This window comes from Urocampus carinirostris, chromosome 1 (assembly GCF_059441175.1).
Source record: "Urocampus carinirostris isolate Australia breed hairy pipefish chromosome 1, RoL_Ucar_1.0, whole genome shotgun sequence".
In the NCBI taxonomy this organism is placed as follows: domain Eukaryota; kingdom Metazoa; phylum Chordata; class Actinopteri; order Syngnathiformes; family Syngnathidae; genus Urocampus; species Urocampus carinirostris.
Window position 1 is genome coordinate 33,368,449 of NC_142349.1, and position 23,156 is coordinate 33,391,604.

Sequence of the window (23,156 nt, forward strand, 5' to 3'; positions counted from 1 at the left end):
ACCACATAGAGTTTTATTATTCTGTTCTGCTTTGAGTTTTCTTTTTACGTTTCATAAAGAACTCCAAGAATGTTGCCTTGGAGTAGGGCACATATTTTTCTCGATCAAGGAACAAAAATGTACACTGTATCAACTTTCTTGGGTATTGTTCTTCCAGCTGGTTAAAAGTCAAGTCAAGTCAAGTTTATTTGTATGGTCCTTATTCACAACGAGTCTCTTGGGCAGCACAGACCACAGATTATTGCAAACCAGAGACTATTATTACACCATCCCCTGATCTAAAACCTACACAAGGGCAAGGAAAAACTCAAAAACCTCAACATGAGGACAATAAAGAAACCTTGAAAAAGGACTGCTCATGAGGCAATCCCCCTTCCAGGATGACCAGGCTGAAATGGATGCCACAATAAAAAACAACACACAAATATTGTCAACATGAAATTCATAAGCTATAGAACACAAGTGTGTTTTAAGCCTAGATTTAAACAGTTCCACTGAGGTTGCAGATCGAATCTTAAAGGGCAGAGCATTCCACTGCACCGCGGCCCGAATGGAAAACGCTCTCGAACCTGCGGATCTCTTTTTGGCTCGTGGGATCCCTAATAGACTAGAATTTTCAGAGCAAAGTGTAGCATATTTTTGTATGTATTTTTGTTTGTTGTTATGTTGAAAAACTTTTTGAATTGTTTTATATCATAGAACATTCTGTTTTATTGTCCTTTTTCTATCAGTCCAAAACTTTAACATTTGAATAAAGGGGAGAAAATTACAAATATCTTTGAGAAATCTTATTAATCAGAAAAAATAATCGACCGATTCATCAATTATGAAAACAATCGTTAGTTGGAGCCCCAGTTGCAAGCGACGCTCACAGACTTTGTGTCATTTCTCATTATGTTTTCATTTACATTCTACAGCGGATAAATCTAAAAATAATAATTCCTGTCACTAATAGCTTACGCTTTACAATTACATACCAGTCAACTTATGCTCGTTAATTTGTTCTATGCGGGGGCATGCGCCTGACCCCCCTAGCCTGTCCACTAGGGCTGCACGATTAACCGAAATCTAATCGACATTGCGATGTGACGTCAAGCATCAAAGAACATTTAGATGTCTCATCACGAAGGTGATTACCAGATTGTCCGGACTATATGTCACATTTATTTTCATAGTTTGGCCAGGGGTGCGACTTATACTCTGATTCCACTTTTATTTGTTTTTTCCTTCTTAGTTATGCTTTTTTTTAGCTGGTGCAACTTATAATCAGGAGCCATTTAAAGTATATAAAAAATGGTCAATGATTAGCTTTACAGAGTGTTTTTTTTTGTTTAAGTGGATCAGGCACAGGCAGATTGTATTGGGGTTACAGGAATCTAGTTCACGGTTCTCAAAACATCCGAGTCAAGTCTGTTTTTATACAGCACGGAAAACAAGTCTAGAACAGGTTGAATCTGCACCAGTGTTGGCATGGGAAATTATGAATAATATGCATTCTATAGTCCCAAATCATAAATTAAATATGATATGGTCATTAGACAGAAGCTGCATGCCCTGTTGCCACGGACTGTACAGCGTAACTGATTGCCTCGTGTTGTCTTTTTCTGCCACTATTCCCATGTAGAGCCATACTTTGTGAGTGCCATGGAGTGGGGGTCTCATATTTATTTCTTCTTCAGAGAAATGGCAATGGAGTTTCACCATCTAGAAAAGGTCATTTCTCTCTTTGTTTCTTCCCAGCTGTATTATTAAAACATCGCTCCATTTAGCATAATATCTCCCAACTGACGGCGCCGTGCTATGTTTTTCTAGGTAATGGTGTCCCGCGTGGCGCGTGTGTGTAAATCGGACCTCGGAGGCTCTCAGCGTGTCCTCGAGAAACAGTGGACTACCTTCCTGAAGGCTCGGCTCAATTGTTCCGTGCCGGGGGATTCACATTTCTACTTCAACCTCCTCCACGCTACGAGCGGCATCATTCACATGCAAGGGCGTGATGTCATCTTGGGACTTTTCTCCACACCTCCAAACAGGTGATTAGAAATGCACATAATTACAGTTATGGGGAGTCAAGAAGAAGGGCTAATAATACTATTAGGCCTGCCATCTATTTTTCAGCACTTGTCAGCATGCACTAAAATTATATTGGACACCATGGTATTTGTTGAAAAGGGGTGAAAAAGGCAGGGTGACGTAAGACTAATGTGTTGAATAAATGTAATTTCCTTTTAGAAACAGAAACAAATTGATCTACTTCCCTACTTCTGATTTATGAGCATTAATAATAAACTGTTAAAAAAAATGGTCATTTCAAAACTGATTTTGTTCCAAGTGTTAAAATGAGAGTTGGCTGCTGTTCATGTCCAGTGGTGAATTAGGTTCACAATTTTGGCCTTGATGATGCATTTTTCCACCCTTTTATTAAATGGTCAGAACAAAATCTTTCACATACAAATCCAATTAGCATAACATAAATCGAGTCATCTGGACACATCTATACGTTTAATAATCCATTGTTATTAGATCATTGGTTTCCAGCTGCATTGGATTAAGCATGTTTGGAAAATAATAATCCGTTTGTTGGTAGGAGAGGGTCTTGTAATTCAATGAAAATGAGTTGCATGAAGGAAAATGCTTACATGCAGGCATGCTGACTTTAAGAACTGTCTTCCTTCTTAGACGTGGTTGTATAAAGTATGCACAGCAAAATAATGAACGAATACAAGAGAGATGACAATCATAATACGAAGTCCTTTTTGTTTTCCTGGCACTATATTAAGTCAAGTAATTAATCAGAAAAGAGTTTCATAGTGCTTTCTCTGCCCAAAGTTGACAAATATTGATGACATCACCAAAACCAGATAATAAGTTTATCGGTCTTGTTTCTGATTTTAATACTGGACACCTGAAACGGAGATTGCATAGGACTCCAGTTCTTTATTTTGACCATTATGACTTATTATTGTTTGTTATTTTGTATATTGAGCTGGAAATGTGAATTTTTCCTTCGGGGATGAATAAAGTATCTATCTATCTATCTATCTATCTATCTATCTATCTATCTATCTATCTATCTATCTATCTATCTATCTATCTATCTATCTATCTATTGTTTACATTATTGTTGCTATCAGCCTATAATGTTGCTGTTCTTTGATTTTCGAACCATTTAGGGTGGATCTGTTTTTGTAAACGAGGAGATTTGATCAAAAGAAAGGTCTAAGCGGGGGGTTTTTAGTACAGATTTGGAATTTTGTATATTAAGGTGTTTTTCTTTTTGTACAGTCCTTTTCTGTTCCCCTGGCAAGTGCAAAATCCATTGTTTGCATTGTCTCCTTAATTTGAGTGTCAACTAAACTATAAATATATCACTAATCCAGCAGAAGTTCAAATCAAAGCGTATTCGGCAAATCAATGACATGTGATGCATTTGAAGAGTACAAAGGCATGTTTTTTTAACAATGTACAGTTGCTGTTCTATTTTGATATTGAAATGACACTGCTGTTATTAAAAGATGGATTACCTTGGCTAAGTACTATTGTACGGCAAAGTAAGAATGTACTGTTATTGGGCATTCCTCCCTCCCTCTATCCCACAGCATCCCCGGTTCTGCCGTGTGCGTGTTCGACATGCAGCAGCTTGCAAATGCCTTCGAGGGCCGCTTTAAGGAACAAAAGTCCCCAGAGTCCATTTGGACTCCGGTGGCAGAAGAGGCAGTCCCGAAACCCAGGTATGCCAAGCAGGCAGGACTTAAATGCATATTCTTCCTTCCTGCATTTTCTCTTTCTATCCGCAGGCCTGGCGGCTGTGCGGTCCAAGGTTCCCGATTTAGTTCATCCACCACGCTGCCGGACGAGGTGTTGAACTTTGTGAAAACGCACCCGCTGATGGATGAGACCGTACCGTTGCTGGGGCACAGACCCTGGGTAGTCAAGACAATGGGCCGGTACTGTGACACGACACTTTGTAGATAAATAAATTTTATGTCATGAAATATTTAAGATTTAAATGGCACCTGCCACAAGAAAGTAGAGTTTATTGAGCCCTTAAAGTAAATGTATTTTCACACTCGATATGTCTTTGCAGGTACCAGCTGACATCTATGGTGGTAGACACTGAAGCCGGACCCTACAGGAATCGCACTGTTTTGTTTATGGGCTCGACCCGAGGGACCATTCTCAAGTTTCTAATGATCCCCAATGGGGATTCAATGTCCCACAGCAGTGTGTTCTTGGAGGAGGTAGAGGGTTTCAACCCTGAGAGGTGAGTCGGAGTGAAGAGATTTGTGTCCTTGATACTCGATCGATGATGCCTCATGGCATAGTGCTCCATCACATCTCATGGATCACTTCTATTTTGGAAACAGAGGCTTCAACACTTCTTAATAAGATCTGCTATTCTCCCTGTTGCACTGGTACATTTGCAGCTTCAAGTTAAATACACTTTTTGATAGAGTTGAACTATTGAATTATTTGATGTGTCAGGCTGTGTTAAAGTTATGGATATCCTCTGAGGAATGGTATGAAATGTGAAAGCATTTAAATATTTAATCTTTGCAAGTTGATAGCTATGAAATCTGAAGTCAAAGAAAGAAGTTTATCGTTTTGTCCCGATTTTGTATTGGCGCAACGGATTTTGAGCAAAAAAAAAAAAAAATATATATATGAAATGATCTGCATTTATATAGCGCTTTTCAAGTCAATGACCTCCCAAAGCGCTTTACAATGTGCTCCACATTTCCCAATATCGGCCTTGCAGCCATGTAAGGCGCTAACCTGCTTATTTGGGGTGTTAGGGGTTCAGTGTCTTACCCAAGGACACTTCGACATGTAACATGGACGAGCCGGGATTCGAACTGGGATCCCTTAATCCCAAGACGAGCGCTCTGCATCCTGAGCTACTGCCGCCCTATGACATTATAGCTCTAAGTAATTACTTGACTAGTGAGTTGACTAAACTTGTTTTAGGTATCATGTATTCTGTCTGCTACATATACAGTAAATAAAGTCTAGCCTTAAGTTGGGCATTACAAATCTTACATAACAGTGGTCCCTTCTAACTTTGCTGCTTACGCTAAAACCATAACTCTTACTCATACTCTTATATCCTGTTTACAGCATGAAGAAGCATCACAAATCCATTATTCAAATAAACAAATAAGTCATTCTTCTATAACGTCTAGTACTTAAACAACTCAACATTGAATAACGAAGTCATATGAAACACATCCTTAGCCTTACCCTTAATATATTAGCCAAACTGCTAACCACCAGAAGCTGACGTAATCTCACACGCAAGTACAACAAACTTGTAATTGACACTAAACAACTTTTTTTTTTTGCTTCACCGCACAAAAACAGGAACTTCAAAATACGAGGAGTCGGTAATTGAGGGTATTTTATTTCTTCAATAAACACTCTGTCCTTTCAGAAGAGTCACAGCTATGTCCATTTGTGTTCCTTACCATACTCAAGGTTGCTTCATAGACCGCTTTTAGCGTATGATATCCCAATACTGGTCAAAATCTAATTGGATTTGTCCCAAACGTGAAGTAGGAGTTGCTTTAGCTTAACATTTGAGAAAGTTGTAAATGTTTTCTTGTCCTCGCTTTCTCCATAGATGTGGTGAGGACTCGCTTCAGGCTCGCCAACTTTTATCTTTAACATTGGACCGCACCAGCCACACCTTGCTGCTGGCTTTCCCCTCATGCTTAGTTCGTGTGCCCACCTCCCGATGCCACTTGTACTCCCGTTGCATGAAGTAAGTTGTGGTAATCTGCTTGTTCTGCTTATTTCTCCTAATAAAAGCTTCATGTAACCATACAGCACAGAGGGAAATTAGAGAACAAACAAATTACATTTTACCGTTAGGTGCTCGTATTTCAAATGTTTAGTCATAATTCAAAGACTGGTACAATTATCAATACAAATGACTGTAACAATGAATACCAAAAATGTATACAGTGTATCGAACATCACATTTTGTGAACTTAGAATTACTAACTTGAGTGGTCTACGATGTCATTGATTGATTGCAACTTATTGAACATTGTTTACAAGATTAGACATGGCACTCCAGGATAAACGTAAAATCAAGACTTAAACAAGGAAAAAAAAAATGTCAGGATAAATAGGCAAAACTATTTACAAGGTAGTGAGTTATAAGTGCATCTGAACAATAGTACAATTAAAAATTCTGCAATAACATTTAGCGGCAATAAAATTCAAAATGAGAAGATGAATATAAATGATTTTTTTATAAATAGGCAAGATAAATGTTTTTCACACTCTTAGGTTCTTGTTTAGTGTGGTGAATGCCCTGGGAGCCCACCAGGCCTTGTAGTGTCTACAAAAGTGGCAGCAGTTCAAAGAGGTGGTGAGAGGATTCCTTTATAATGTTGCTGTTTCTGCCGCGGTATCACAAGCCAGCAATGTCTTCCAGACTGGGCAAAGAGTAGCCAATTATTTTCTGGGCTGTGTTGGTGATGTTTTTTTCTGTTTGCTGCCCTGCTTCCAGAATACCACATTGACCTGCTGTATGCCAAAAACCTAGACCTAAATTCTTTCACCAGCAATGATTTGGCTTATGTGTGTTTACAAAAACTTTGGGAAGCTACGTCGTTGCTGTCATGTCTTTTACATCTTACCTATGTTTGTCTTATTGATGTTTACTATTTTTTGTGAATATTTACCCAATGCAAAATCCATTGAACCCTGGTCACCCTGGACGGGGGAGGCCCCTTTTCAAGGTTTCTTATTTTCCTCATGTTGAGGTTTTGAGTTTTTCCTTGCCCGCATGTTGGTTTAAGATCAGGGGATGGTGTAATTGTAACCTGTGCAGTCCTTTCAAACATTTTGTGATTGAGGGCAAATATATGTGACTTGACTTGACTTGACTTAGCTTGACAACAAAAGAATAAAATGACAGCTGATTTATCCGTGATACCTATGGAAAATGAAATACGTGTGTCTATTTCAAACCCTAAAACAAAAAGCTCATATTTGACATTTTATTGCCAAGCAGCAGAACTGCTACATGATCTGCTTCATCTTTGTGTTTGCAGCTCTGGTGTTTTTGTCCATTTTCCTCTGTTATATTATTTTTATTATATGTTTGTACGCAGGAGTTGCCTAGCCTCCAGGGACCCATACTGCGGCTGGACCCGGGGCAGCACCTGCTCGTTTCTTAGACCAGGAACAAGGTCAGGGATCACACATACATGCACAAAAACATATTTTGATACACAGGCATGTTCATTATTAGAACTAGCACCTAAGCTGTAAATATATTTTCCCCTCAATTCCATGCTGTATTGATACGCCTTTGAAAAAACTATACAACCTTTTCAATCATAAAGATATGAAAAATACATCTGGTGGCTGCAGATGCACTGAAGATGTAAAATACACTACATTTTAGCTAAGATTAATTTGAAAACACAGATGAATAATTAGACGAGTTACTGACATATAAGGTGATTTAATGAAGCGCTCCCACTACACACAAAAAATTATGGAATCTGGTTAAAATATTTATGACTGCATAAATCAAATGTTTGAATTGCTGAACAAAAACAAAAACGTTGTTAAAAATTAATTGGTGAAACCGCATATTGTCCCCATTTTTACAAATGAACCCGGAAGAGGAGAGTTTTAGTCATTGTGCATTTAAATTTATGCATGTTTTTAAAGTTGATTACATGCAAACTTTGCTTGTTTGCATCAGTTTATTCAATTTGTATGCAGCAGGCATCAGTACTTGTGGCAAAGAAGTAATACATAACTCATTTTGTTCTGGGAACTCTTCTGTCACCACATGCTTAGTTGACCGTGACATTTGACCTTCTGGCAGAGGAGAAAATCAATATGAGCATCGGCAGCATATTCTATTACAGCGTGTGCAATATCAATATGTGGGGAAAGCTGTTTTATTAATTATTAAACCCCTAGATCTCCCAATTGGGACCCCATTTAAGATTTAAAATGCAATATATGGTGTTTTATCTTACCAGAGATGTGTCGAATTATTATTATTAAAGACAGTACAGGAATTGCATTATCCCTTTTGAAATGCAGAGGATCTCTCAGCTGTTTTTTTATGTTGTATTCCTCTGTGATTGCAGGCTTCCTTTTCAACAAGATGTAGAATATGGAAACTCAACCTCTCATTTAGGGGACTGTGATGGTAGGTAGCTAAAACATACATGGTCTTGGATTTGTATTGTCTAGTAACCCTCAAATGATCTGTCCAATGCCTGTGTTATTTTGCCCATACTAATTTCTTCCTTTTGTTCGTCATTCTCAGAGATGGCTTTTTTCTTGCCACTCTGCCAAAGGCCAGCATCTCAGAGTCACCTCTTTACTGTAAATATTGACAATGGTGCTTCACTGGTACTTTTTAACAAAGCTGCTAGTTGAAGACCTGTAAGGTGTCTATGTCTCAAACTAGAGCCTCTAACGTACTTGTGCTTTTGCTTGGTTGTGCAGTAGGACCTTCCTCTTCCTTTTCTACTCTGGTTAGGGCCTATTTGTGCTATTCTATGAAGGGAGTAATACACACCGTTGCAGGAGATCCTCAGCTTCTTGGCATTTTCTCTCATGGAATAACCTTAACTCCTGGAACATGTATAGAGTGTCAGTTGTCACATGAAAGTTTTCTTTTTTCTGGCAATTCTAAACATTTCACAAATGAGATGCTCCACATACTCAACTTCCTCAAAGAAAGGTCCGTTTCATAGCTTCTCAAAACCAGCTAAACTGTTTTCAGCTGTGGTAAGATAATTGCACATGGGTTTTCTGATTATTGATTTGCCTTCTAAGGCAATTAGCAAACAACACAATGTACTATTACAACACGAGAGTGAAATGAAATGAAATGATCTGCATTTATATAGCGCTTTTCAAGTCAAGATTTCCCAAAGCTTGAACTGCGATCTCTTGATCCCAAGACGAGCGCTCTACCTCCTTTATATATATATATTCTGACTGGCTGGAAACCAGTTCAGGGTGTCCCCTGCCCACTGCCCAAAGATAGCTGGGATGGGCTCCAGCACACCCGCGACCCTACTGAGGATAAGCGGTGCAGATAATGGAGATATATATATATATATATATATATATATATATATATATATATATATATATATATATATGTGTGTGTACAGTGCATCCGGAAAGTATTCATAGCGCTTCACCTTTTCCACATTTTGTTATGTTACAGCGTCATTCCAAATTGTATTAGTTTAATCTCTTATCTCAAAATTCTACACAAAATACTCCATTATGACAATGTGAAAACGTTTTTGTTTTTTTTTACTTTTTTTGAATTTATTAAAAATAGAAAACTAAGAATTCACATCTACATAAGTATTCACAGCCTTTGCCATGAAATTCAAAATTCAGCTCAGGTGCATCTTTTTTCCACTGATTATCCTTGAGATCTTTCTACAGCTTAATTGGAGTCCACTTGCAGTAAATTCAGTTGATTGGACATGATTTGGAAAGGCACACACCTGTCTATATAAGGTCCCACAGTTGAGTGTGCATGTCAGAGCACAAACACCAAGCATGAAGTCAAAAGAACTGTCTGTAGACCTGCGAGACAGGATTGTCTTGAGGCACAAATCTGGGGAAGGATACAAAAAAAATACTGCTGCTTTGAAGGTCCCAATGAGCACAGTGGCCCCCATTATTCGTAAATGGAAGACATTTGGAACCACCAGGACTCCTTCGTAGAGCTGGCCGGCCTTCTAAAGTGAGCGATCGGGGAAGAAGGGCTTTAGTCAGGGAGGTGACCAAGAACCCGATGGTCACTCTGTCAGAGCTCCAGCGTTCCTCTGTGGAGAGAGGAGAGCCTTCCAGAAGGACAACCATCTCTGCAGCAATCCACCAATCAGGCCTGTATGGTAGAGTGGACAGACGAAAGCCACGCCTAAGTAAAAGTAACATGGAAGCCCATCTGGAATTTGCCAAAAAGCACCTGAATGACTCTCAGACCATGAGAAACAAAATTCTCTGGTCTGATGAGACAAAGATTGAACTCTTTGGTGTGAATGCCAGGCGCCATGTTTGGAGGAAACCAGGCACCGCTCATCACCAGGCCAATACCATCCCTACAGTGAAGCATGGAGGTGGCAGCAGCATGCTGTGGGGATGTTTTTCAGCAGCAGGAACTGGCAGACTAGTCAGGATAGAAGGAAAAATGAATGCAGCAATATATAGAGATATCCTGGATGAAAACCTGCTCCAGAGCGCTCTTGACCTCAGGCTGGGGCGAAGGTTCATTTTTCAGCAGGACAACGACCCAAAGCACACAGCCAAGATCTCAAAAGATTGGCTTCAGAATCACTCCGTGAATGTCCTGAAGCGGCCCAGCCAGAGTCCAGACTTGAATCCGATCGAAAATCTCTGGAGAGATCCTAAAATGGCTGTGCACAAACGTCTCCCATCCAACCTGATTGAGCTTGAGACTTATTGCGAAGAAGAATGGGCAAAACTGCCTTAAGATAGGTGTGCTAAACTTGTGGGATCATATTAAAAAAGACTTGAGGCTGTATTTGCTGCCAAAGGTGGATCAACAAAGTATTAGGCAAAGGCTGTGAATGATTATGTAAATGTGATTTCTTAGTTTTCTATTTTTAATAAATTCAAAAAAAGTAAAAAAAAAACGTTTTCACATTGTCATAATGGAGTATTTTGTGTAGAATTTTGAGATAAGAGATTAAATTAATACAATTTGGAATGAGGCTGTAACATAACAAAATGTGGAAAAAGTGAAGCGCTGTGAATACTTTCCGGATGCACTGTGTGTCTATATATATATATATATATATATATATATATATATATATATATATATATATATATACATTCTATGGTGTATTTAACTCTTTTTGTGACCACTAAGAAAGGAAATGCATCATTTGGTCAGTTGCTCACCCATTTATAAGATTAAAATGTGCCAGTGACAAATGTGAATTTGATGCAGCATCCTTTTGTGTAACAAGGCGCCTCACAATCCACAGTCCATTGAGATGCATTAATTTACTGTATGCAGATCTGCATTAGGCAAATCAATGACGTATCCCAGCAACAGGGACAACATGCTCAAGGCGGGGTCTTTGTATGATTGATGTCAATGGGCACATTTAACTGGAACCGGTAAATGGAAGTCTCCTCCTGGTGGTTCAATCAGTTATTGCATCTTCCCGCTGCTTGTTGCGCCATTGTATTATAAATCATGAAATCATTCATGGCGTGTATTAGTTTGGTAATGAAATCATTACACGCACCATTTTATGCAGTGTGGTATATATTACAACTTTTGGTTCTGTTCTCTCAAGACACCAGTTGATTTTTATGATGTCTTTGTTATACTTTGTTTTTTTTTCTTCAGTATGATTTGCTTTTGGGTCACAAGTGTCCCACCGTGACAGTTTAATTAGGGGGGAAGTGAAAGAGATGTAGCTGCCAGCACAAGACTGCGCCTAGAGGCACAACAGGATAGAATGCAAACCAGGGATTTGAATTTAGAATAGGAGATTGCCTGTACAGTTAAGGGACTTATTTGTCACTGTATCAGCAGCAAGAGAAAGGAATGTGCATTATCATCAGTGTCGGGTGCGTTACTGAAAAAAAAAGTCATTAGTTACCTTTACTAGTAACTAGCTAAAAAGTAATTCTGTAACCCCCGGATTACTGACAGCCAAAAGTAGTGCGTTTCTCTAAAAAAAAAAAATCACGAATTACCATATATACTCCCATTGAAACCGGCCAACAAAATTACTGACACATGATAAAAGAGATAGAAGAAAATGTGTGCAAGAACCTGTGGAAGCAGTGAAACCTTGATCTTCAGAGTTTAAAAACAAACACTTAGCAGAGACACTCCATATCCATTTTGTTTATGGGCTTCAAACCATTTGCAGATTTCCTCCATTGTTGAGTACTGCCCAAGATATATATTTTTTTTTTCCGGCATCGTGTAGTGCATAAATAATTTCACAAATAAAAAGACGGAAATTTCGCGTAATTTTACCATAAATTCTGTCCACACATTTGATATGCCGTTAGTCTGTTGTTCCTGTAAAAGCCATGCCCCCTCCCCACACACTGCCTACCACTGATGGTAACTCACAACCAAACTTGTGCATATAAGATGACCGATTTTTGTATTTTATTTTATAGTTGTAAATGCAACTAACATGCAGGTATTTTTGTGGAATTGTTTACGATTATTGTGGTATTTCTGTGGTACAATTTTTGTAATAAGAATTGTGTAGTATTTTTGTAGTAGTAATTTTATAGAATAGAATAGAATATACCTTTATTGACATTGTTACAAAATGGGTTAACATATTGTGACAACGAAATTATAATTACTGTAGTTAGATAAGGATGCTCCTCCTCCTATGGGTGACCATGGAAACGAGTACTATCAGTTTCATGCAGGGGGACAAACCCATCCATCCATCGCTTTTCTCCCGCTTATTCAGGGTCAGGTCGCAGGGCATCAGCCTCAGCAGAGAATCCTAGACTTCCCTTTCCCCAACCACTTCATCCAGATCATCTGACGGGATCCCGAGGCATTTCCAGGCCAGCCTAGAGACATAGTCTCTCCAGCATGTCCTGTGTTGTCCCTAGGGCCTCCTGTCGGTGGGACATGCCCGGTACACCTCCCGAGGGAGGCGTCCAGGAGGCATCCTTATCAGATGCTCGAGCCACCTCACCTGGCTCCTCTCGATGCGGAGGAGCAACAAGGAATCTAATTTCAGCCATTTGTATCCGGGATCCTTTTCTTTTGGTCATGACCCACAATTCATGACCATAGGAGAGGGTAGGAATGTAAATTGACTGGCAAATCGAGAGCTATGCCTTTTGACTCAGATCCCTCTTCACGACGGACGATACACGGTCCTCATGTCCGCAAACCCCTACCGCAAAAAAACACCCTGGAGAGGGATGAATGCTGTCAGGCTGTACATGCCCTAGACGCACCACTTCCTACAACACTGGCGGTTAAGGGATCCATGGACCGTGACATATGGTAGGGAGAATATCAGTCCGGAGAAATTCCTGTGCTCTGGGCTTGAGAGAGTGCCACCGTAACTGTATTAAGTTGTACTTCGTAGACCCAACTCCACTTTAACATTGGATTATTGGTGTAATGCTGGCAGACTAAGGGTTCAATAATCCATCAGGAGCAAGGGGGAACAGCAGCTGATTAGATGGCGTTGAAATGTGTGGACTTCTTTTTAGTTAGTAGCAGATCTTTGCACCATGTCGTAGACATTTGAGTGTCATTTTTTTATAAATAATGCTTTACAGTACTCAAAGTAATTGCGTCCTATGAACATTACTTTGTTCGTGTAACTCTGAACTGATTAGGTCAAAACTTAAAGGAGCCTCGTCGGTGCTTTCAGCACATACATGTTATCTCAATCTGATATATGGGCTGCAGCATTTTCCCTACTTTGTGAAACCGATAGCACAGTGACTCGCACTTGAGACAAGCTGCAGTGGGTGCAGATGGAAGTGATTAGAGCTGGCTTCGAGCAAACACTGGGTCATTGGTGTGTTGTATGGAGAAAATCTCTGAAAGAACTGTTCAGTGGAAAGAATGAAGAGTGGAGAGAAGTCTGTTTGTGGTGGTAGGTCTGATTTCTTGATGGTAAATGCAGGCGTCTCCCAAACATTTTGAACCAGCAGAGTCTCAAGGCCACAGTGGAGAAAAGCTGTTGCATAATATAAATTGTTTTTCTTTATATTTGGAACCTGCATTGAGAATAACACTCACAAATCAGTTGGCTTTAAAGTAACCTAATTTGGGTTAAAGAGTAAGGTTAAAGGGACACTTTATTATTTAGCCTTCTAGTTGTAAAAAAAAAAACGATTAGAATTGTAAGCAAACATACATGAATGCACATTTTTTTAAATACTCATATGTCCAGAAATGTTGCACTTATTTTACATAACATGAGGCTCACCTAGAGGGAGCTGACAAAGTTGTCCATCTTGCTGCTAAGTGTACCCTCAAAAACTTCCAAGTCATGAAGTTGTTTGGTTTGAAACAACCGCATACTCTTTGTTGTCATTAGGCATTAAAAAATTGGTTGTTTTATTTCAAAAAATCGCTCACATTATTACAGAATACAACCTTACTCCAAATAATTGTTTCTCCTCCTTTAGGTATCCTGCAGCAGAGTCTTCTGATTGAGCCAGAGAGTCTGGTCTCCCTCAATCTGCTGGTGGCTTCCGCAGTGTCGGCGTTCACCATCGGGGCGGCGCTTTCTGGCCTAGCCGTCTGCTGGATTATGGCCCACAAGCCCGCTAACCGGCGCCATGGCAACACCGTTCCGTCCTCCATCCAACGACGTGAAAGAGGCCTATTAAGCAACGCTGGTGGAATGGGGGGCTCTGTACTCAGCGTGACCAGACAGGGAGGCATCGAGCGCACCTGCACACAGGGCGGGGAGACCCTCTTTGTGATGCCAAACGGCTGGGTCAAATCCGGTGAGCTGGACCCTGGGTTCCTCCCCACCCCGGAGCACACGCCCCAGCAGAAACGAAGAGGCCTGCGTCTGTCTGACTCTAACTCCGGAGGGTGGGACACCAGCCAGACCTACTTGGGAGGAGGCTCTGTTGGTCTGGGCTCCCCCTGTAGGATCCCCCCCTCAGTTTATCTGACTTCCAGACTGTTCCAGCAAGGAGGAAGCAGCCGGCATGGGGGCGAGGGCAGGGGGAGCGACACCCCGCGGCAGCACTACGTCTGCTTGAGCAGGCAGGAGAAAGGTGGAAAGGGGACACCCAAAGCTCCCTTGAGGAAATCTGCGGGGGAATACGTGTACCCCATGACTCCACAAGACTCGCCTGAGCGTCGGAGGGTGGTCTCGGCGCCCAGCGCCCAGGCAGAGTGTGGCGAACCCTTGCCTTTGCGCTGGCCGGCCCCGGAAGGCTACTTGCTCAGCAGTCATGCCATGGTGCCCGTCCCCTTACCCCCTCCCTCCATGGCCTCCCCCAGCGGACAGACATACATGTCCCAGCAGCACACCCCGGCTCTTACCAGAGCTCTCCTGAGGGGGGCTTTGGAGCGAGGGGAGCTTAGTGAGTTTATGGACCTCAGCCACTTGATGAGCAAAAAGAACTGCAATGACAGGACTCAGGCTGGCCACTGACTGCTGAGGAAATGAAGGGCCAATGTGAGCCTTCAAGGGTGGTCCTTATTTTTTTAATTTTCATCAGTGAAGGCTTGATTCTGGTGTGAAACCACAAGAGAAAACTTCTGTGACGTTTCACATAGATCACATATGTTTAACAGGTCCCTCAAAGCCATTTTGATTCTGCAGTTTACTAGGGCGGTCCTTATACTGTATACAGGGAGATTTTTCAAAATTAATATTCAACAGACAAGGCAATATGGTTTGGAACCATAAGAAAACACATCTTGTGACGTTTCAGATGGATTGGACTTATTTAAAAGGTGCCCAAAGCCAATTTGACCCAGTCATATCAACCATCACAGCTGTGCTTTTAAAAATATTTCTTTTGAAAAGTGCATTTGAAATTTGGGTTCAAAAGACTCGAATAGGGTGCAAAACATTGAAAACTCGTGCTACTCACATTTGTGTGGTAAAATCATTTGCCTTAGCGGAGATCTTGGTCCTCTCCTGATGAGCTAGACCTTTGTTGCTTTACTCGCTGCATTCGCAGTCACCATACTTTTCACTTGAATATTTTGCTCGGCCCAAATAATAATAACAATAAAATACAGCTTACCACACGAATGTGACATGCATTTTTTTGTTCTTTGTTTCACACCCTATGTGAGTCTTTGGAACCCAAAGTTTAAACGCATTTTTTTCTTTAAAATTAGTCATTTTAAAGGTACAGCTCTGATTGTTTATATTACCGGGCCATATCGGCCTCGGGCATTGCTTAAAAATGTTCGACCCATCTGAAACTTCACGAGATGTGTTTCCTCATAGTTTCACTCCATATCCAAGCCTTTGCTCATCGAGATATTCATTTTAGAAATCGTCCCTATGTATTAGAACCACCCAAGCGGGCGCCTTTCCAAAAACTTGTCTTGAGCCTCATTCAATCCCCCATCCTCGTTTTGTTCATTGTCATTCAAGCCCTCTGTTTCAGGCAACCCCCTGTCCCCAATGGAGACGCTCTCATTACGAATGGCTGCCACGTCTGCCAATCTTCTGCTGGCTCACACTAATTGGTTGGACGAACGGAGGTTGTTGCTGGGTCTGCATTGCAGAAGCCTCGCCTGCCAAATGCTCTCCAAGTCTGCAGACAGAGGGCATGAGACAGAAAGGAAGGGGGGAGGTAGGGAGGAAGGGAGGGAATGGAAGCCAACTAGCAATACTGGCAGGCTGATTTCCTCACAGTTAAACTAAGTGGACTAAAGTCCTAGGAAGCTCATTTTAATTCTGCATTTTACTCTCCTCCAAAAAACGTCAGCATTTTGGATATTGGTTGGCGTATGAACAGTGATGCAGTGCACTAATCAGTGAGCCATGAATTTTGTGCTTGATAACAGAGTCCATGTTCAAATACAATTGGGTATGTTGCAATTGGAGAGATCTTCAAAATGAGAACACACTGCAAAATAACATTCCTTAACTGTGTCATATTATCTGGACTCAAAATTATTGCAACATCCTATTTGTTAAAAACCGTTAAGTACAGCTGAGACTCATCTACATCTATTATCATTTACACTCACATTATCAAGTAAAACCCAAATTAAATTGAATCTTTTAGACGCAAAATACAAATTTGCCATTTAAATAAAGTTCTTATTTAGACAACACTGCAGTCCTATTAAATTACCAGCCCATGGACCAAGTTACCCAGCCTGAAGTCCCCATAACAAATAAATCAAACTCAAAAGATGGTAAAGCCATTTTGGTTTGCAAGATTTTTCTTCAGTAATTAATGTGTGAATGCAATAATTAATGTGCATTTTTTACTCGATGCTTCTATTCTGAATTGTCCAAGACACTGGGATATGCACCTTTCAACTTTGGAACATTAATTGACAATCAAATGCACTGATCTAACCCTCAAAACAGTCACAGCGTTAAAGTTGTACTTGTAATACTGTTTTAAATGCTGTAAAAAGTTTATACCAATAATAAGAAATAAGTAATTTGTCATTCATTTTAACAACCGCCGTTTACTGGGTGCCTACCATACACTATTTGTCACTTTATTTTTATTTTTTTCAATTTGGCCCTCCCATGTATTGTCTAAAGTCATTTAAAAAAGCCCCACCAAAGACTATAAGATTTATTGAACTAGAGTTGTTGAAGAAACAGTATCATATGTCAATTTATTTATGTATTTATTTTAACTTAATTTGGTTTCATTCCGTTTAAATGATTATTTGTCATAAGCTGGCCAATAGTAGAATCCTGGGTGCTTTTTTAATTTTCTGCAGTAAACCAATTTGTATAGTGAGATACCACATAGTTTGCTCGATGATAACCTCTTATGAATCTTTTGAATCTTGCAAAACACTGTTAAAACACTGTTGTGTCGGCTTTAATCATTAAAATGACAAAATAGTTCAATATAATAAAACAATTCTACACACGAAGAACCCAGCACTCAGATTCTTTCTGAAAATTTTGATTTGTGCACATTATATATTCACTAAAACACTTGGGCTGAGATAATTGACATGGCAGCCCAGACAAGAACTCTACATTTGCGCTTCCTGTAGAATTTTTCAGCGGTCCCAATTCTTGTCCAAAATATGTTTCAGCCTTAACTTTCCGGGACAATTTATCTCCGTATGCTCTGAACTCCTGTCAAATGCAGTTGAGTTAGGTTGTTGATCAAGTAATATGTCTGTATCTATCAAGACCTCAGCGTTGTTCCCCACCAGTCAGTGTGAGTGCCAACTAGCCTTTTTGTAGCGTACATGTTGCCTGAATACACTGGCTTTGGGTGACTCATCAGAAAACAAAAATTGAAGTTGACTTTGACTATAAACAGGAAGATGCAGCTGAATCCACTTCCTCTTTGGCTTAATTTATAGATTGAAGACATGACTGTGGTTTTTCAATATTTAGTATAGAGAAACCTGGCTAGTGTGTTTAATGCCGCCACTAGTTTGCCCGGTCACATAGCGATGCAGGATCATAACTCTGGAGAGAGGAGAGCAGGACTGAAACGTCAGCACTATTCCTAACAGCCGCATGCTCTGTGTAATGATGTTGCTGGCATCTCCTTTCATCCCCTCTGCTCCATGTACTACGTAATGACCAATAATTCCAAAAGAATGTCTGGAAGGGTTTGCAACAAAATAAGCAACAGACTAGGACAAAAGTGTAATTCATGACCATTGGAAACGCCTTGCATTTTTTTCACACATTGCATATTCATCTACGCCACGTTAGTGAACACAATCCAGGTCTAATAGGTAAAATTACCCTGGAGAGACCATAGAGGGTCAAGGTCTTGCAGATGTGATGCAGAGCAAAGTGACAGTTACACAGGCCATGATGGAAACTCCAATGCCAAAAGGGGTAATGGAAATGCCCCTAGCACGCAAATGGGGCCGTAAATTCTAAACCATCAAAGTGTCCAGTGCCATGAAAAAGTCAGCACTAATATCAGCACAGCAGTGAGATGGATGCTGTACAAAAAGATGGAGGCAAGATAAGCAAAAGCTGGAATGAAAACCGTAAGAATGCTTTGTTAAAGCCGACGAAGTGCATACTGCAAATGTGGTTTAAATGCGAGCCTACCTGTACATAGTAAGGTTTACTTATAGTGTGAATGAGGGAAAGTCATGTCTTTGTTGCAATGAATGTTATTTAAGATAAAAAATACTCGCTTGCCTGTTTGATAAGTACGCCAAAGCTGCAATACAGCCACATGTAAGCCCCTTCAGTCTAAAAGTTTCTGATGGATGAAATGAAATGAAATGATCTGCATTTATATAGCGCTTTTCAAGTCAATGACTTCCCAAAGCGCTTTACAATGTGCTCCACATTTCCCAATAGCGGCCTTGCAGCCATGTAAGGCGCTAACCTGCTTATTGGGGGTATTAGGGGTTCAGTGTCTTACCCAAGGACACTTCGACATGTAACACGGACGAGCCGGGATTCGAACTGGGATCCCTTGATCCCAAGCTCTACCTCCTGAGCTGCTGCAGCCCCATGGGCGCACACACCCCAGTCCTCGCCACAGCCTTTCATTTATTTATTTACATTGGGAAGTCAACCCTAAAGTTTAGTTTCTTTCATTGTCTTATATGCAGCCCCGTTAGTCCCAACACGGAATTCTATTTAAATTAATTTTGAAGAATTCACACCAAGCAGGAGAATACACCTGTTATTCATTTCACGCGACGGCCATTTTGATACATGCAGTCAACTAAAGATTGCAACACAAGACCAAAAGATCAATTTTATAAAATATCTTGTCTTCGCCTAACATAAACAAATATGATTATATTTTGCTGCTTTGTTGTTGGTTAGACTAGTGGGTTTGCAGAAAACATATCACGGAGAAAAAATTGAATTTACTCCCCATTTAAAGGGACATTGTGTATTATTTAGCACCTCCGAGTGTCAAAAGTCATTTATATCAAAAAAGGCAATATTAATTTGAATAAAGGGCAAAATACATGAACTATTATACAAACAAGCATTTTATGAAATACTGATGAAGAAATGTGTTTTTATTTTACATGACATAAGGCTTACTTAGAGGGAGCTGACATGATTGTTCGCCATCTTACTGCTAACGATACCCCGAAAAAAACAAAGGAACTTGTGAAAGCATGGGCAAAAAATGAGAATAAAAATGGTGTGGTTTGTTTAATTTGAGTCAGCATGATTGGTTTTCTTCATTGTGCTAGTAGCTTTCGTTTTTGGTAGCGCTTGACTACACAATACGGTGGTCAAATATTACACAGTGTCCCTTTAAGAGGCTGTGGACAAAATACATTGCAGAGAAAAAAAATAATAAATAAAATGATCATCCCTGGATCATTGTGCATCCGTCACAAATAATTGACTGTGAATTAAATTCATGATGTGCAAATGGGACAGACAACGGGTAGTAAGAAAACCTTTAAGAGAGGATTTTAAAAGTGATGCCCCATCTTACCATTTCTAAAGCTTGTTTCAAATCCAGTACTTCTGCAACACCATATACAAATACAGCATCATTGTGTCCATGTCTCCTTGATGACTGTTCAGGAGCTTGCGTAATCATGATTAAGAAATTCCTAAGGAAATCTTCTGTCATCTCACCAGGAACAAGCCCAGACATAAACAATAACTCAGCCCCATTTTAGGTCGTCTGGAGGAAATTTACCCGAAAGGGATGAACCAGTGATGACATTTTTCCATTTTGATGTCAAGGATATGGATGATCTGGGATGACGTCATTTTTTGAAGCAATTTCACAATGTAATCATTCAGTGATATCTGTGAAGACCGCATTTGATTTTACCTTTATTTTAACTATCCTTTTTCGAACAGTGCTAAAAACCGTACGACTATAGGATTGTGAGCAGTTTTTTAATCACCTATTTGACCAGTGTCTTTTGGTTTCATCCGAGTGCCAAAAACCTCGTCTTGAGAGTGTTTTACCGAGGCCTGTTTACAAATGCAAGATAAGAAACTTGTGTTCAAGTGCCATGATGACCATTTTAGTCAGCAGTGCAGCTACTGCCGGCTAAAATTGTACGAACCACAGTATGCTACTTAAGATATATGCCTTTGACCTTACATGTTGAATGTTTTTTTTCTGATATTTGTGTTCTTATACTGTATAGGTGTGTCTTCTAAGATGCGAGCAATGATGGTCATTACTCGGACAATAACTGTATTTTACTGTAAATATGGATGCGGGCATTTTGTCAACGCGATTTATGTTTATACCCATGCTATAAACACGACAAAAACACTCAATAGAATGTAAATGTACTGAAAGGCTGGGGCAGACAGCACCGTTTTTCTGTTTGACGATTAACTGCCATAAGAAAGGATTTAGAAAATATGTAACTGCATCCAATCCACAGGAGAAAATGTTTAGTTGGCATTATGTTGCAGTAGTGAATAAGCACAATGACGTTTTATTTATCTAAATTCTTTGTTTTGGATACATTCCCAGAACTGTAACATTTGTAAATAATAACCTTTGGATAGAGACACTGTTTAGTTTGGGGGGCAGAGGGTTTCTTCCCAAAACAAAGAGGAACTGAATTTTGAGGGTTTGTTTTGTTTTTTTTCTTTTCCTTCCATGCCAATGCTGTGAATAAGATGTATATAAAGTATATATGTGACTTTGGCTAGTGCTGACTTCAGCCCTTTCCAGTTGTTGGAATAGATATGCAGGCCTGATCTCAATTACAACTGAGCTATTTGGCTGCTTCATGAGTTTTTGCAGCTGTTAAAATACTTTAGCAATGACAGAAAAACAAAACGGCAATCTTTGGAAAATTGTTATTAAATGCAAATATTTCATTTACTGCTATCATTTTGCCTTCTTTGCTGAAAGTGCACTGTGAATGGAAACAAGGGTATTTGTTTTTTAAATCATGTGATTTAAAATCGAATGCTATAAGAGTAGTAATTATGTTTATTCTATCCAAATGACACACTTCAGTAAAAGGCAACTGTGCATCTTATTTTGGAAGGTCTGTAGTTTCCTTTATTTCCACAAGAGGGGGCTACATGCTGACTAAGCCTTTCTGCAAGAAAGAGGCTCTCCCTTGGAGCAGGATTGGGGGATTTTGCATTGATTGCACAAATGAAAGAGGAAAGAGAGCAAAACATTTTCTTATAAGGTGTGTTTAACTGCAGAGAAGGTAAACCCACAAGCCCAAGAGGGAAAGGTTTTCAATTGCATACATGTTTAGTTAGGTTTGGAGTAAAACTATGACAATTTAAAATGTGCATTTGTTAAGCAAGATAAATAAAGGCCATATCACATTGGTCACATACCACCACCTCCAATGTTATGACGTAAAAAGGTCAGAATTATATTAAGGGACCGTGTTAGGGGCAACAAAACCACTGAATGTGCACCAACTGCAACCTGGTTTGCAATTCATTCGGATAAAAAATGAGGAGGTTTTTTTCCACCTATGGTTGGAGAAGCACAATTATTGTGTGGTAACTCACGCCAATATAAAGTAACCAACAACTTTTAATGCACATTACTGTTCCTGAAAAAAAAAAACACCTATTTTCTTTTTTTCTAAAACAAATGCACGTCGTGAGTTCCTTTATTGCTTACTTATCATTTCTATATCTTAGCTATGAAACGACCATAAGATGGCAGTCAATATTTGTATAAGATATACAGTATTGCAGTTACAATAGTATACAGTATTTACCTCCTTGAAATAAGACCCAGTATCAGTTATCTGTTTCAGAACCAAATTAAAACTGGTTTAGAACCCTAAAAATAGCCAGGAACATATTTTTAAAAATGTTCTCTTGCCTAGACAACAATGAGTTAATATAATATTATAATAATAAATAATAATATAATAATAAACATAATATGCATTCATAACCACATGTTCATATTGTAATTTGACACATCAGGAATTACATTACACCCTTACAAAAAATGATCCCCCGCCACCCCTATTTTACATGTGTTTCTGATCATTTCGAATTGTGTAGGCTTTATATGTGAAACCTAAAGTTTTAAATGTATTATTTTTTGTGTTGTTTACTGTATATGGAAAATAAGCTAATTCTATGTTGTGCAGATCACAAATTTGACCACAAGAGGGAGTATGTCAACGGTTCATGATGAAGACGTCAAGCCACAGTACAATGGGTACGACCTTGTAATGGAAAATGAGACTCAGAAAAGTACTTATGCTGCATTCCAGAAAAGTGGAAAGCCTTCTTCTTTGCAACGGTGATAACTGTCTTTAGTGCAATAAGAACTATCTGACTTGAACAAAATATGAATAAGAAGGCGAGGAAGCCCAAAAATACCATAAACATGGGAAAATTCAAATTAAAAGGTTGAACTTCACCTCTTTCAAAGCAGGTCCAAAGTTTCAAAGGATAATTCACCTCTCGGAAAACAGCAACTTTGATAGGCAGCGATAGCTAGAATAAAGCACAACCACATGGTCATAAGCATTGGCCTACAAAACT

General features: G+C 39.6%; 1 protein-coding gene across 2 annotated transcripts in view; it reads left to right on the plus strand.

The window, feature by feature from the left end:
• Positions 1-21,507, plus strand: part of LOC148374393 (semaphorin-6B-like) — a 65,735-nt gene extending 44,228 nt beyond the window's left edge. For both annotated transcript variants that reach the window (XM_088335885.1, XM_088335894.1), the window contains 9 exons: positions 1,625-1,713; positions 1,813-2,030; positions 3,597-3,728; positions 3,795-3,944; positions 4,085-4,261; positions 5,618-5,758; positions 7,122-7,199; positions 8,121-8,182; positions 14,185-21,507. In XM_088335885.1, the coding sequence (XP_088192011.1) occupies positions 1,625-1,713; positions 1,813-2,030; positions 3,597-3,728; positions 3,795-3,944; positions 4,085-4,261; positions 5,618-5,758; positions 7,122-7,199; positions 8,121-8,182; positions 14,185-15,170 (2,033 nt within the window). In that variant the 3' untranslated portion in view covers positions 15,171-21,507. The remainder of the gene's footprint in view (positions 1-1,624; positions 1,714-1,812; positions 2,031-3,596; positions 3,729-3,794; positions 3,945-4,084; positions 4,262-5,617; positions 5,759-7,121; positions 7,200-8,120; positions 8,183-14,184) is intronic.
• The last annotated feature ends 1,649 nt before the right edge of the window (positions 21,508-23,156 follow it).